The following is a 14,592-nucleotide window of genomic DNA, read 5'->3' on the forward strand; positions in this document are numbered from 1 at the left end:
ATCACAAAAGTCAGACATGACTGAGCGACTAAACCAACAACAGGTGTACATAAATTATGCCCCAATAAACCTGACATTTAAAAATCTTACCACTTAGAAATTAAAATACCCTCTTTTCAATCTTTTAACTTTAATAATTTAAAATCAAGATTAAAATCAGATTATCTATAGAAATGACTAGAATGAGCACACAGCTTACCAAATCTGTGGTACACAAAGTTGTACGTTGAGAGAAACTAATAACATTACTTTTTTAAAGTGATGATCATGGAATATCAAACTAGTATATAAGTTAAACATTCTTGTCAACATTCTAGAAAAACAACTATAAAATAAACCAAAGCAAAGTAGAAGGAAGGAAATTAGAAAGTTAAGAGTATCAGTTAACGATTTTGAAAAGAAAAAGTAGGGACTTCCCTGGTGATCCTGTGGTTAAGACTTTCCCTTCCAGCGCAGGGTGTATGGGTTTGATCCCTAGTCATGGAGTTAGGATCTCACATGCCTCTTGGCCCAAACATTAAAAAAGAAGCCGATGCAGAGGACAGGTTCCATCTCTGGCATGGGGCAGGTAAGCCTGTACACCACAGCTGCTGAGCCCCTTTGCCAAGAGCCCGTGCCCCACAAGGGAAGCCACTGCAAACAGCAGCCAGTGCACCTCGACAAAGAGGAGCCTCCGCTTGCCACAACTAGAGAAAGCCCTTGCGCAGCAATAAAGACCCAGGACGCCCAAAAGTAAAGAAGTAAAATAATAGAAAGTAGAGTTGATTAATAAAATCAAGAGCTATTTTTAATAAGCAATTCTATTAAGTTTCTTTTTTAAACCTCCTGGCAAGTATAGCTGAGAGATGAAAATAAAATACAGCACATTAAGATTAGGAATGGGGAATTCCCTGGTGGTCCAGTGGCTAAGACTCTGCGCTCCTGATACAGGGGGGCTGGGTTCGATCCCTGGTTAGGGAACTAGATCCCACATGCCACAACTAAGACTCTATGTAGCCAAATAAATAAAAATAAATGTTTAAAAAAAAAAAGATTAGGAATGAAGGTTTATTCACAGAAATAAAGAGTGAAAAATTATGAGATTATGTGCAATTTTTTTATCTAAAAACTTTTTTGTCTAGAAACATGTTGAAATAATATAAACTATAAAAACTGACTCAAGAAAAAATTAAAAAACTAACATCCAACGAAGAAATTGAAAATATATGAGAGCCTTGCCAGGAAAAGACACTTAGATCTTTTTCTTTTCTTAATTAAAAAAACATTTTTTGGCCACACTCTGCAGCATGTGGGATCTTAGTTTCCGGATGGAACTCCTACATAGGTGAGTCCCGAGTCCAGCTCTTTTAATGGGAAAATCCTATCAAATGTGGAAGATCAGTTAGTTGTGATCTTATTGATACTCTTAGAGAACAAGGATCACATCTCAATGTACTTTATGCATGCTTACACATAAATATGCAATGTCTTCATAAACATAATTTGGATACCTAAAAAAACTGGGACAAAGATAAGATAGAAAAAGAAATCCATAATCCAGTGACTTTTTTTAGGTTTGCTCAGTCACAGAAACCTTGTTTCAAAGTCCCAAAATAAAAACTTGAATGGCCCCGTTTCAGCTGAATGAACGATCCCAAAGACATCAAGGTCCTAATCCCCAGAAGATGTGAACACTACCTCATATGACAAAAGTTAACGCAGGTGTGACTAAATGAACGATTGAGATGGGGAATGACCCTGGACTATCCAGGCGGACCTTAAATGTATTGTAATCACTAGCGTCCTTGTGAGAAGTTTTGATGGCAGAGAAGGCCAGGTGCCTGTGGAAGTGGAAACTGGAGTGATGTGGCCACAAGCGAAGAAGAGCTGGAGGCCAGCAGAAGCTGAAGGGTCAGGGACTCTGCCCTGGAGCCCCCAGGAGGAGCCCGCCTTGCTGACACCTTGACTTCAGCCCCACAAGGCTCATAGCACACTCCTGGCCTCCGAAGCGCAGGATGGCCAAGTTGAGTTGCTTTGTGCTGCTGTGTCTGTGGAAACGTGTTTAGCCGCTGTAAGGAACTCACCCAGGAGCCATTACCGAAGCTACAGTGGTTACCCCGGAAGGACATGATCTGGGGGTGGGGGAGAGACATTTTTAGGGGGGCTGTGCTGGGTCTTCACTGTGGCACACGGGTTTAGTTGCCCAGAGGCATGTGGGATCTTACTTCCATGACCAGGAATCAAACCCAAGTCCCCTGCTTTGGAAGGCAGATTCTTAACCACTGGCCCACTAGGGAAGTCCCAGAACAAGGACTTTTATTCTTGCCTTTCCCTTTTGTGCGGCTGATGTGCCTGCAAAACTCATATATATAATATTTTTATAATTAAGAAAAAAGACGAGATGAGGCAAGTGAAGAGCTTGGCCCACCCCAGGGGCAGCCAGCTGCAGACTTCAGTGGTTGTCATGGTTACATGGGGTTCGTTTTATTCCTTCCCACTGACACTGAGGCCTCCCCTGCCAGGAGGCCACATGTGGCACTCGGGAGCCATGTGGCAGCTGGGGGTGCTCTGAGCCCAGAGGTCTCGCCTACCTGGGGCCTCAGTGCAGGGGCTAGATCAGAGCAAGGCCTCCCCCACACTCTCCACACTGCAACTGGCACGCTTTTTGTCTCGAGACTGCCAAGAGCAGCCAGATGCCAGTTCCTGAGCGGCTGTGGGAAGCAAGGACAGGGGGCGGACCTCACATTCACACCTGCAAGGGAACAGCGCTGTGTTCCACACACCCCCCAGTGCCAGTCGGTCCTTCTCCCTGTAGGCAGCGATGGACAAACACTCCTTATACCCGCTGGGCCTCATGGGGGCGTGCGGGGCACATGGCGTGTCCCCCTGGCACCAGGGCCTCGGGGGCGGCGGGGGGTGGGGAGGGCTCCTCTGACACCAGCCGCTTCCTCAGGTGACTCCTCAGTCACATCCGCGCTGTCGCAGATCCTCTCTGACGTCTCCATGGCAACGTTCACGCGGATCTCATGGAACATAAGGTGTTTGAGCTGGAAGGGACCTCGGAGATCAGCTCCTCCCACCCCCTCAGCTCACAGAGAGGAAAGCGGGCTCAGAGAGTGAGGACCACATACCTGGGGGGGCTGTCAGCGGGTGCCACATGCCCAGCGGGGCCCCTGCCTTCGGGCACCACTCCCAGCCAGGGTCCCTTTCCCTGAGATTGCAGACTGCTGAGTTCTGCAGGACTGTCTTCTTGGGAGGTGTTCTGAGGGCACAAGTCCTGAGGGCTCTGCCCCTCCCCTCTGGCTAAAGGAGCCTGAAGTCCAGCCTCGCTCTGTTCTGCCCAGTCCTGGGCTGACCCTCAAAAGCGTGTGGTGAGGGCAGGAGTGGGCAGGATGGACACTGTCCTCAGGAACCTCACTGATGTGCGGGGGCAGCACAGCCCTCAGGAGCCACTGGAGAGCAAGCGTGAGTGTCCGCGTGCCTGTACAAGACTGGGGGCGCGAGGAGCCCAGGAAGCCTGCCCGGAGGAGGGGGATCCAAGCAGAGCCTGGAAGGAAGGTCAGGGAGGACTCTCATTCCTGCCTGAGGCTGCCTGGCTTGAGGGCCACACTCCATGGCTGAGCAGTGAAGCCAGAGTGCTTGGAAAATCAGGGACCAGAGAGAGACTGCCTGAGGCCATAGGTTCCAGAAGGTTCCATGGCTAGGGATTCACAGCACACAACACTCTAGGACTAGGGGGTCAGACATATGGATGGGCAAGCCAGAGGCACAGAGTAGGAGCTGAAGGCCCCGGACAAGGGGACCAGGGGTCCGGGCCAGCAGAGGGTTCTGGAGAGAGGGTCCAGGAGTGACTCCTGGGGTGGTTCCATCCATTTACTGGGATGTGGAACCATGCAGCCCCTCCCCGCCCAGCAGTGAAAGTGAAAGTCGTTCAGTCATGTCGGACTCTTTGCAACCCTATGGACTATACAGTCCATGGAATTCTCTAGGCCAGAATACTGGAGTGGGTAGCCTTTCCCTTCTCCAGGGGATCTTCCTGACCCAGGAACCGAACCGGGGTCTCCCGCATTGCAGGCAGATTCTTTACCAGCTGAGTCACAAGGGAAGCCCAAGAATACTGGAGTGGGTAGCCTATCCCTTCTCCAGCAGCTCTTCCCAACCCAGGAATCAAACCGGGGTCTCCTGCATTGCAAGCAGATTCTGTATCAGGCAGGGCCAGCCCTAAGCCAGAAGGGCCGAGCGCTGGTAGGTACCCCCTCCCCAGGGAGACACAGCCTTCAACCTCACCTCTACCTCAGCCCCAGGGTTCATTTCAGCTCCAACCCCCACCTGGGGGACCTAGCCTGCCTTGGGGAGATCTCCTCTCCAGGTCTGAAGATCCCCAGCTCCAGCCAGAGCTGCTCTGCTGACCTTTCCCACCACAGGGCCCGCTTCATCCCTTGCTGGGTGCCCGTGTCCAGGGCTGTGTGACAGACATCTCCACGTGCTCAGCGTCTGCAGCATGGGCGGGGCTCACCTCCTCTCCCTGGGACCTGCCAGGGTGTCTTCGCTCACAAGGCTGGCAGGTGAGGTCCTCTCCACCTGGGCTTCTCTGCTAGGCCACTCGAGCTTTCTCACGGGACGGCAGCTGGGTCCCAAGAATGCGTGTCCGAGGGGCCAGGAAAGGAGAGCTGCCAGCCTGGAGGGCATGGTCCAGAAAGAGGCCCAGGGTCACTTGCATCAGTCACAGCGGTCACAGACAGCCGCCATAGACCCTCCCCTCACTGGGAAGAGCAGGAAAGGACCTGTCATCTTGAATCCAGCCGGGCACCCTGCAGGGTCTCGGATTCTTTCTTGCCCCCCCTCCAGGCCTGCAGACTCTGTCTCCCCTCCATCCTCGTTAGCCCTCCTTGGGCTCCTGCAGACCCCTCAAACTCACCTCCCTGTCCACACGCTGCACCACCCAGCTCCTCCTGGCCACACCCGCTGTTCCTTTAGCAACACCCTCTCACTGTTGCTCTCTTCAGAAACCATGCATGGCTCCCTACTTCCCACCGAACAACTCCCAAGCTCCTAGGAAAAACATTTAAATTCACCTTCCAATCTAGCCCCCTCCTTTGTCACCAATCGAATCACCTCTCATTTCTTCCAAGCAATTGGACGATACTTCGGCCTCTTCTACTCAAAGTGCCCACCTCCTGGCTCTCTGAATCTATACATACTCACTCCCTCCACCTGGCAAGTTTCTGTCTCGTGTTGGACTCCTGCTCAATCTTCAAAGCCCGGGGCAAATGCCCTGCCTCCACAAGGTCTTGCTTTCACTACTCAACACACTAGACTTACTCTTCTTGTGGAGGCATGTTCTCCCTCAAATCCGTGTTGGCAACAATGTGTCCTCTTGAAGTGGGGCCCACATTTCTAGCTCATACTTCTTTCACCAATTTCATAACTGTTTATTGAGGCCTGGAGCCGGCTGCCAGGGATATGACAGTGACCAAGACAAGCTGCTTCCCGTGCCCAGAGAGCTTACATCCCAGAGGGTGAGACAGATGGCAAACAGAGGAACTAGAAGACATCAAAGATTAGGAGAACTGCAGGAAGGCAGGGAAGGCAGGGGGGACCTGCAAGCCAGAGACTCAGAATTCCCTCTTTTCAAGAGAAACCAGAGACATGAATTTTCACATAGTCTCCCAGTTTTAAAGGTTACAAGGTCAAGTCTTTCTCCACTACTTTCAGTTCCCCCTGCTCCTAGCTTCCCACTCTTTCTGGATTGCCAGCCTCCTCTCTTCCTGTTTACCCTACCAGCAGCCAACCCCCACCCCCCAACTCAGGACACCTCATCTGTAGCCCCACCCCTAGGGCACTCAAACCCCTGGTGCTTCCCATACCTTGGCAGCAGCTGGCAGGAAGAGAAAGAGAGCCCATGGACTAGGATGCCAGGGTCAGTGGGCACCACTGCGCTGAGACCTGGGCCAGCCTCATGGGAGTGAGATACCTGGAGTCCCCAGGGCCACGGCTGTGGGAGCCCAACACCCCAAACTCAGGCCTCACCAACCACACAGCTGGGCACTGACCTGGAAGAACTGGGGAACCAGAGGAGAGAAACAGTCAAGGAGGTCAGGAGGCCCTCAGCTGGGTCCCCAACTCTGACAAGGCCCTGAGGGATGAGTCTCTCTCCAGGGAACCTCTAGGTAAGCCCTGCTTTATGCTCTCTAGAGCCGCAGTTCCCACATAGATATCCTAGCTCTGCGGCTTCCTGCCTGGTGACTAGACAGCTCCCTTCCCGGTCCTTCTCCCCCACACCCCCTGACAACCCCCAGCCTTGGTTTCCCATCTGATAGTCAGGGCACCAGAGCAGCACCCACCTGCACCTAGTACATGATGGCCTTCAGTGCAGGGCAGCTTTGCCCCAACCTTCTCATGCAGGGCCCTGCCAGGCCTCTCGAGGAATTGCTTGGCTGGGTGGCATCCTTCCATTTGTGTTTGCCCAGACCTCTGAGCCCCAGAGGCAGCGTCTGCACGCTGTGGCTATTTGGACTCCTGGCGCAGCCAGCTGAGAGGGCTCAGGCCTCTCAAGGGCCCAGGGTCCCAATTACAGTGGTTACATCTCAGGACAGAGGAGTGCAGAGCACACGGCTGCCTTTCACCTGTACCTGCTGCCTGCAAGCCCTGGGAGAAGGGCATGTCGGCTCACCAGTCCCAGGATTCCCAGACCAACTCAGCCTCATCCTCAAAACCCAGAGCATCTTGGGTGGCAGTCCTGGGACAGAGGTGCCAGGCCCTGCAGAGGAGTCTGCCAGGCCCCAGCACTCAACTATCAGCACTCGAAAGCATTGGAAAGCCCAGGAGCCAGCCACAACCTGGCCTCCCACCTCCTTCACCTCTCGGGTCCCTGAGGGCAGAGCCCTAGGAGAGTGGACGCTCAGAGGGCCTGCCACTGGCTGTGACACTGACTTCCCTTTCCCCAGGGATCCTGAAGCTTGAGCCCAACAGACAGAAGCTCTGGGGGAGAGCGCCTGGCTGCCTCGGCCCTGCCGCTCAACCTGGCCCCTACGTCCTGCCTCTGATAACCAGCTGTCAGCTGAGCCCCAGGAGGCGGGGCGCACCCGGGTTTGTTTGCCAAGCTCGGAGTGTTGGAGCTTCCTGGACCTACCTGCCCTGGACGGGAGGGGGTGGTGCCACAGCAGGCCAGGTGGCACCTCCGGCTGAGATGGGATCGAGTCCCAGGTGCCTATCCTACGCAGGCCCGCTGCCTCAGTGCCCCCCTCTCTCCTCGTCCCGTGCCTGGAGGTAGTCCGGGGGCGGGGGTCACCGAGCAAGGGGCAGCGCGGGGCGGGGTGGTGCACAGCAGAGGAGCTACAGGACCCCGAGTGCTCGGTCACCCAGGCCAACCGCCCCACACCCGCACCGAAGCCCGGGTGCAGTTTTGGAGAGGAACCCTTGGGCGCAGGACGGGGCGGTAACCGCCCCCCTGGCGCAGAGGCGCAGGGACCCTGGCTCCTGGACCCTGGCCCCGGGCCCCGCCCCCAGGGCGGCCGCCTCATTTGCATGGACCCGCCCCCTGGCGGTCATTGGCGGCGGCGGCGGGAGGCCGGGCCTGAGTGGCTGCGCGGCCGTGGGGCGGCGGGGGCGGGGCGGCGCGGAGCCTGGCGCCCGGGATGTTGCCGCCGCCGCCGCGGGACGGCTTCGGCTTCTGCTCCGGGTCTGGCTCCGAGGGCGAGGGGAGCAGGGCGTCCCGGGGCGCGGCGGCTGCAGCGGGAGAGCACTGAGCGACCGCCAGCCCGCCCGCCATGTCCAGGAAAAAGACCCCCAAGAGCAAGGCGGGCAGCGCACCCGCTACCTCTGCCCTGCCCGCCGCCAACGGGCCCCGGTCGGTGCGACCCGGGACTGCGCGCCCTGGCCCCAAGGCACCGCCCAACGGGCCCCCGCAGCCCGGCCGGTCTTCGATCGGCGGCGGCGGCGACTTCTACGACGTCGCCTTCAAGGTGAGCCGAGCACCCCCAGCCCCAGGCGATGCGAGTGCAGCAGGTGGCGTCCGGCCCAACCTGAGCGGGGAGGGGGTCCGGGGAAAGGGTGCAGGGCCCTGCGGAGCTTCAGCGCGGAGCTGGCTCCCCGAGCAGCAGCGCGGAGCTGGCTCCCCGAGCAGCACCCCGCAGCTGGCAAGGCTTGGCGCGGTGCACCGCGCGCTCACACACACACACACACACACAGCTGTCAAACCCGGGTTTGGGATACCCAACATATGGCAAGGCTGCCCTCTCTCCCTCCGCTACCCACACCCGGCGGGCAGGGCCGGACACGGGGTTCTGCGGAAGTCAGAGCCTGGCAGGTATCTTTTCCTTGTTCCCTGATGCTCCTGCCCCTACCAAAGGCCCCAGCCTCATCTTCCCATATGTTACCTTCTCTGGCCCATAGGGTCTCCCAGTCTCCTTTTAGGGGGAGAGACTAGGAAGGGGTTCACAGGTTGGGTGAGGCGCGCTGGGGCCTCCTTCAGGCCAAGGCAGAAGGTGAATCCTGGGAGGTGGCGGGGGGCAGTGGGCGGCAGGCCCATCCTTGGGTTTGGGAACCTTTGGCAACAGACTGGGGGAGGGCAGAAGGGCTTGAATGCCTTCCTGGCCCACAAACTTGGCCTGAGCCTATCTCCATGCCAAGATCTGACCCTCACTTGGCAGACTCCTCTAGAGTCTTGCTGGGAATGGAAGAAGCCCTCTGGCTCAGAGCCCCCACCCCCACCACCCCAGGCCTCTCAGGGGGCCCCCAGTGACCAACACTCTGGTTCTGCTCCCCACGAAACTCCAGCTCCCCTTTCAGACTAAGCATGGTGTTCAGGTAGTGCCCCGCATGAAGGCAGCAGCTCCTGCCCTCCCACTGATGGAGAGGGGACAGAACCTTCTAGAGGAGGCAGTTAGAGGTCCAGGCCCTATGTCTCCCCAGGCCCTGCTGCACCTGCAGAACTTCTCCACTCCTGCCCCTCACCCACGGGCCCCTCTGGCCAGGCCAGCTCAGAGGAGACTGGCCCCCCAGATACCCAGGTGCCCTCTACCCTTTCCCCATGCCCCAGGTCATGCTGGTGGGGGACTCAGGCGTGGGGAAGACCTGCTTGCTCGTGCGCTTCAAGGATGGGGCTTTCTTGGCGGGGACCTTTATCTCCACCGTGGGCATCGACTTCCGGGTAAGAGAGAGCGCTGATGTCCCAAGCACCAACTGGGCCCAACCATGCCCCAGGCCCCCAACACCAGCTCATGGCTTCTTGAAACACCCCTGGCAGCTGGTTTTCCATTAACCCTGTGGGACCAGCGGCCTCATGAGGTGGAGCCCCGGGCTGGCCCACCTGGCTCCCACAGTCAAGGTAGTTAAGCTGGGAGGCCTTTACCACCAAGCTGCCTGCTTCCCGGACACCTCAAGGGTCCTGGGTCATGTGGCAGCTGTATATGATTGAAGCAGAGATGGTACCCCTGCATCCCGGGCTGGCATGACCCTGCGGGCTGGATCTTGTGCCTTGAGGGAGGTGCGTCCTGGTGCCCCCATGGGAACTCAAAACCCATGGCCACTGGGGAGGCCAGCGTCACTGCCCCACTGCCCGGAGGGGCCCTGAGGTGCTGGGTCCGACTAGACAGATGGCTGTGGTGCTTAAGCACACCCTTGGTCCCAGAGTCAGGGAGAAGTCCCTGCCCTTGGGCAGGGAGGCTTTTGATCCCTGCCCCCCCAGCCCTGACTGCTTTCCCCTGCTAGAACCCCCTCACCACCTCAACCCTGCCAGGGCTCTGTCCTGTCCTGGGGGATGGCCCTCGACTTGGCTCCCCAAGAGCCCTCGAGACCCCCAAGCAGCCTGCGGGGCCACGGGGGACCGCAGCTTTGGGCCTAATGGGCTCTGGCACCCATCTGAACTCCGCGTCCTGGGGTACTGGTGTGTTCTCAGCAAATCCCAGATTTGCATTTTTCTCACCCTTTAATTAGACCCAGTCGGCAGAAGGCGGGGAAGGAGGCCCATACTGGGGATGGGGGGGGGGGCCTCCCTCCGGTCTGGGGAGCCACTCTCTCTCCCATTTTGGGGTAGAGCCCCTCACATGCTCTGGGATGAAATAAGGGTGGAGGCACCAGAAGTGGAGGTGGCCCTGGCCTCACCTCCCCCTTGTCACTTCCCTCTTGGCTCCAGGGCAGGTGTGGAGGGAGGTGAGGCAGTTTGGTTCACACCCTGTTCGGGGCGCCGGGGAAGGTGGGATGTCCGTGCAGCTGGGCAGATGGTTGCGCCGTTCCCTGGAGACCCAGAAACACCCCGACAGCAGGAGCTGGTGCAGAGGGAGGAAGTGCTGTTCCCGGGGCCTCAGCTGGTGACTGGCAGTCCCCGCCCCCACCTCGGCAGATGGGAGCCGGAGTTGAGCCACTTCCTGTTCTAGTCCTGAACTGGGAGGGCCCAGCAAGGGAGCATCACCAGCCAGCCCACAGGGAGTGCCCACTGGGTATCAAGCCAGGTCCTGGGCTCTGCGCTTACTGCTCGGAGCCCATCCCCGGGGGGCTGCAGGAAGAGAAGCTTTTAAACGACCACCTTAGCCCTGCTCCGGGCCAGACTCAGTTCTCTCTGCTTTGCACACAGTGCTCATAAATTAACCAGGGCAGCCATGTGACAGGCACCCTGGCTATTGCCATTTGTGGATGGGGAAACTGAGGCACAGTGTTAGCAATAGGCCTGGAGTCACACAGTGGGTGACTTCAAGTAAGTCCTGCAAGTGAGAGGTGCCGGTGGCCCTGGAGAAGGGCCTGGAGGCTAGGAGCAGAGCACAGGGGAGAGGAATACAGGAAGCTGAAACAGCAAGTGGGCACAGGGAAGCCAGCTGAGGCTGGGCAGCAGGGAGCAGAGGACAGCGGGTGAAGGAGAGGGGATGGGCTGGGTGTGCAGGTCAACAGGACTCAGTGACTGGGGTGGGCGGCCACCGGGGGCCCTGGAGGGCAGGGGTGCTGACGGGGCTGTGTGCCAATCCTCCAGGCTGGGCAGAGGAAAACACCTGGCCCAGAGTTGGACACAGCTGGCCATGGAGAGGGGCAACCTTCAAGTCCATCAGGATGGCCGTCTGGGCGGCAGTGGCCTGGGCACCCGCTGTGCATGAGCCTCCAGGAGGGGCCCAGCAGCAGGAGGTGGAGGTGTCAGTGAGAGCTGGGTGGCCCTGGGGACTCAGAATCAAGGGGATGTGTTATCTGCAGGTGGAGGGCAGGAGGTGGGCCTGAGGGCAGAGCCTGACCAGCGGAGGCGTGGGGTGTGGATTCGGGGGTACACTGGAGCTCTTCACCTCAGGCTCAGCCCTGGCCTGGCACTGCCTGTCCCCCCACCCCAACCCCCAACCCCACCGGAGGGGCATGGGTCTAGCTGCCACCTAGGACGGTGCATTCGGTGCTGGGCTCTCGCTGGAGCTGGCTGGTTGTGTTTCAGAACAAAGTTGTGGACGTGGATGGCATGAAGGTAAAGCTGCAGGTGAGAGGTGGGGGATGGGGGGTGGAGGTGAGAGGGTGGAGGGGGCCCCTGGGAAGGCCTGGGCAGCACTGATGGCTGTTTGCGTCCTGGCTGTAGATCTGGGACACAGCTGGCCAGGAGAGGTTCCGCAGCGTCACCCACGCCTACTACCGTGACGCCCACGGTGAGCACGGGGCCCGGACCAGCTCCAGGGAGTCGGGGCCTCGGCCCCCAGGCTTCTGCCCCAGGAGGGCATCCAGGGTGTGAGTGGGGCAGGAGCGGGAAGGGCGGGGCGCACGAGGCGGAGGTGGGGGGCAGGCGCTATGGCTCTGGAGATCCTCACTCCCCTCACCCCCAGCACTGCTGCTGCTGTATGACGTCACCAACAAGGCCTCTTTCGACAGCATCCAGGTCAGGTTCCTTCTGGGGGTTGGGCGGTGGGGAGACAGGCCGAGATGTGGCCGCCTCCGGCACAGAGGGCCTCAGGGTCCCAGGCTGCTGAGGACCCTCCTGACAGCGGGGAGGGGGAAAGACTGCCCTGTCAGGCGCATGTTGAGTGAGCGGAAGGGGGTTCCTGGGGCACTTTCCAGTCCAACACCTTAGATAAAGAAGCTGTTGGGTTGCCCATGCATGGCACCCAGGGAGCACTAGTTCTGGGGCCCCTCTGCTGGTCAGACACCATCAGGCACTCTGGGGGTGCGTCCTGGAGGGGCCGGGGTGCCTGGAGCACTGGCCTCCAGCCTGGCCTCAGCTCCGCCCCCGCAGGCCTGGCTGATGGAGATCCAGGAGCACGCCCAGGATGATGTGGTTCTCATGCTGCTGGGGAACAAGGTGGGCACTCTAGCCTCGCAGGGGAGCCGGGGGTGGGGGGTGCCAGGGCCAGCTCTCACCAAGGTTCCTACGCCAGGTGGATTCTGCCCAGGAACGTGCAGTGAAGCGGGAGGAAGCGGAGAAGCTGGCCAAGGTGAGCTGGGGATGGGTGGATGGTGGGCAAGCGCCCCGGGGCTGTGGGGCCTGAGCCGCCCCTGCCAGGCTGCCCACGGCTGTTTGCAGGACTATGGGCTGCCGTTCATGGAGACCAGCGCCAAGACGGGCCTCAATGTGGACTTGGCCTTCACGGCCATAGCCAAGTGAGTCCTCGCGGTCACCAGGAGGAGCCCCAGACCCAGGGTTCTGCACCCCCTCCTTGGGGGTCCAGGCCACCCCATCCCACAGTCATCCCTGCCCCACAGGGAGCTGAAACAGCGCTGCACCAAGGCCCCCAGCGAGCCCCGCTTCCGGCTGCATGACTACATCAAAAGGGAAGGTCGGGGGGCTTCCTGCTGCAGACCCTGAGCCTGCAGGGCCTGGCCACCAGGCGTCCTCCCGGAAGACTGGACAGCCTAGAGCAGTCAGCCCCAGGCTGAGCCTTGCCCACCCCTCATCTGGGCAGTGATCCAGAGCCGTGGTCCCAACAAACGGGCTGCACAAAGCCAGAGTGTCTGCGGTTCTTCACCTGCTGCTGCCCGAGGGCCTTGCCCCACGGCAACCATCTTCTGTACAGGAGGGACACCGAAGGGTAGACTGCTGGGCGCCTGGCCCTCTGGCCACAGGGCTCTGCCACCTCCATCCCCCCATGGGCACCCCCAACTTTCAGGGGGGCTGCAGCACCCACACAACGTGTACAGTGCCTAATTGCCTAGAAAGCCATGTCTTCAGCTGCACTTGCTGCCCAGGAAGGAAGGGGCAGGATCCTGCCCACACCTGGGGCAGAGAGCTTCACCACCAATCCCACCCTGCACTGCACCCCAAGGACCACAGCTGCCTGCTGCCAGCCCCCACAATGGGAGGCCCCGGTTCCACATCAACAGGGTCTTTCAGATTCCCCTGGAGGATGCCAAGGCTATGGCTTTGTAACGCAGTGTTCAGCCCATGGGAAGTCACGGAAATGTCAGGGAAACCAGGACCACCAGCCTTGCCTGTGGACCAGGGTACCATTTCAGCAGGCTGACATGCAGCCTGGGCTCAGTGAGGTCAAGTCACAGGGGTGGGCAGGGCACTCCACCTTGTACTAAAGAAAAAACTCCAAGTCAGTCTTTTGACCAAAAGCTTTTGTTTCCGGTCCTGGTGAATAAAGTTTGTTTTCTGGAGTGCCTGCTTCATCCATTGAAAGACAGCCACAAGCTCTGGGACCATCCGTATTGAATTAAAGAGTTCACGAACCACCCCAAGGCAAAGACAACCCAAAAACCTAGAAAAGGTGGTCCTAGTAAGTGGAAAATCACTGGCATGAACTTCCATTTTCATGTTGCTCCAAGACTGCCCAGGGATGGGCTGTCATCCCAGGGAGTCCTCTGGGGTGCAAACAGGTGTGAAAACACACACACATGCTGGACCCCAAGAAATCTACAGAGAGGTTGAGAGCTAAAGGCCTTCTGCAGCTTCTTCAGCCTAGCACTAGTCTCATGGCCCCTACCTAACTAGGACCATGGGACTCTATCCCTGCCTTGTCCAGTGTGACTTTTGCTGGAACCTCTGCCTCACCATCACCTTGGCATGGAATTGTTGCAAACTGGAAGAAACAAACTCAACGGGTTAAAAAGACAGGGACCAAATGCTAAGGATTATGGCAACTAGAGGCCCGAATGGGGGTTAAAAACCAGACAATACTCAACATCCCTTTAATTACAGTACAGTCTAGACAGTCAGCACTTGGGTTACCCCGTCAGAAAGGATGAGGCCACTTGGCATGGTCGTGTATTTTCTTTTACTACCCCAGTGTCACGATGTAACACACCTCCCTTGTTCAGCTAGGAGGAAGAACAAGGCCAGTCTGTTATCAGTCACTTCATCAGCCCAGGAACTTAAGAGACTGACAGCCTGCAGTGAGTTCCAGGTGGATTCACTCATGGCAGACAGGACATCTTGGGTGGCCCCACCACAGAGCTCCAGCCCCTGCTGAAACGAGGCCAACTGCCCTTCTCCCCAGGGTGGGTGATGTTATAGATGGTGACACCAGGTTCCTTTGACTACTCAGTTGGCCTCGTGTACATTGTCTCATAAACAGAGCATCGTCTATACCAGCAAAGGCCCCAGCAAATCCTGGGAAAGGGGGTTTGTGGTCTGTTGAAGAGGGCAGTCAGTTTCTATTGACTACCAAGAAATAGATGTCTGGGAGGGGTACAGGCCCTGGGTGGGGGTTCTGGTGC

The 14,592-nt window shown here is 58.1% G+C and overlaps 1 protein-coding gene across 5 annotated transcripts; it reads left to right on the forward strand.

The window, feature by feature from the left end:
* The first annotated feature begins 7,561 nt into the window (after positions 1 to 7,561).
* On the forward strand, positions 7,562 to 13,533 carry RAB26 (RAB26, member RAS oncogene family). Of its 5 annotated transcripts, none has more exons than XM_070460663.1 (9): positions 7,562 to 7,943; positions 9,020 to 9,130; positions 11,384 to 11,425; positions 11,522 to 11,588; positions 11,763 to 11,815; positions 12,170 to 12,235; positions 12,312 to 12,368; positions 12,437 to 12,534; positions 12,620 to 12,730. In XM_070460663.1, exons 1-9 carry the CDS (start codon positions 7,749 to 7,751, stop codon positions 12,642 to 12,644), a joined length of 714 nt encoding a protein of 237 aa, XP_070316764.1. In that variant the 5' UTR covers positions 7,562 to 7,748; the 3' UTR covers positions 12,645 to 12,730. The 5 variants fall into 5 exon arrangements, with proteins under 5 accessions (XP_070316764.1, XP_070316765.1, XP_070316766.1 ...); XM_070460664.1 differs by having other exon boundaries at positions 7,563 to 7,943; positions 12,458 to 12,534; XM_070460662.1 differs by having other exon boundaries at positions 7,564 to 7,943; positions 12,637 to 13,533.
* Positions 13,534 to 14,592: the final 1,059 nt, after the last annotated feature.

This window comes from Odocoileus virginianus, chromosome 33, assembly GCF_023699985.2.
Source record: "Odocoileus virginianus isolate 20LAN1187 ecotype Illinois chromosome 33, Ovbor_1.2, whole genome shotgun sequence".
NCBI lineage: Eukaryota > Metazoa > Chordata > Mammalia > Artiodactyla > Cervidae > Odocoileus > Odocoileus virginianus.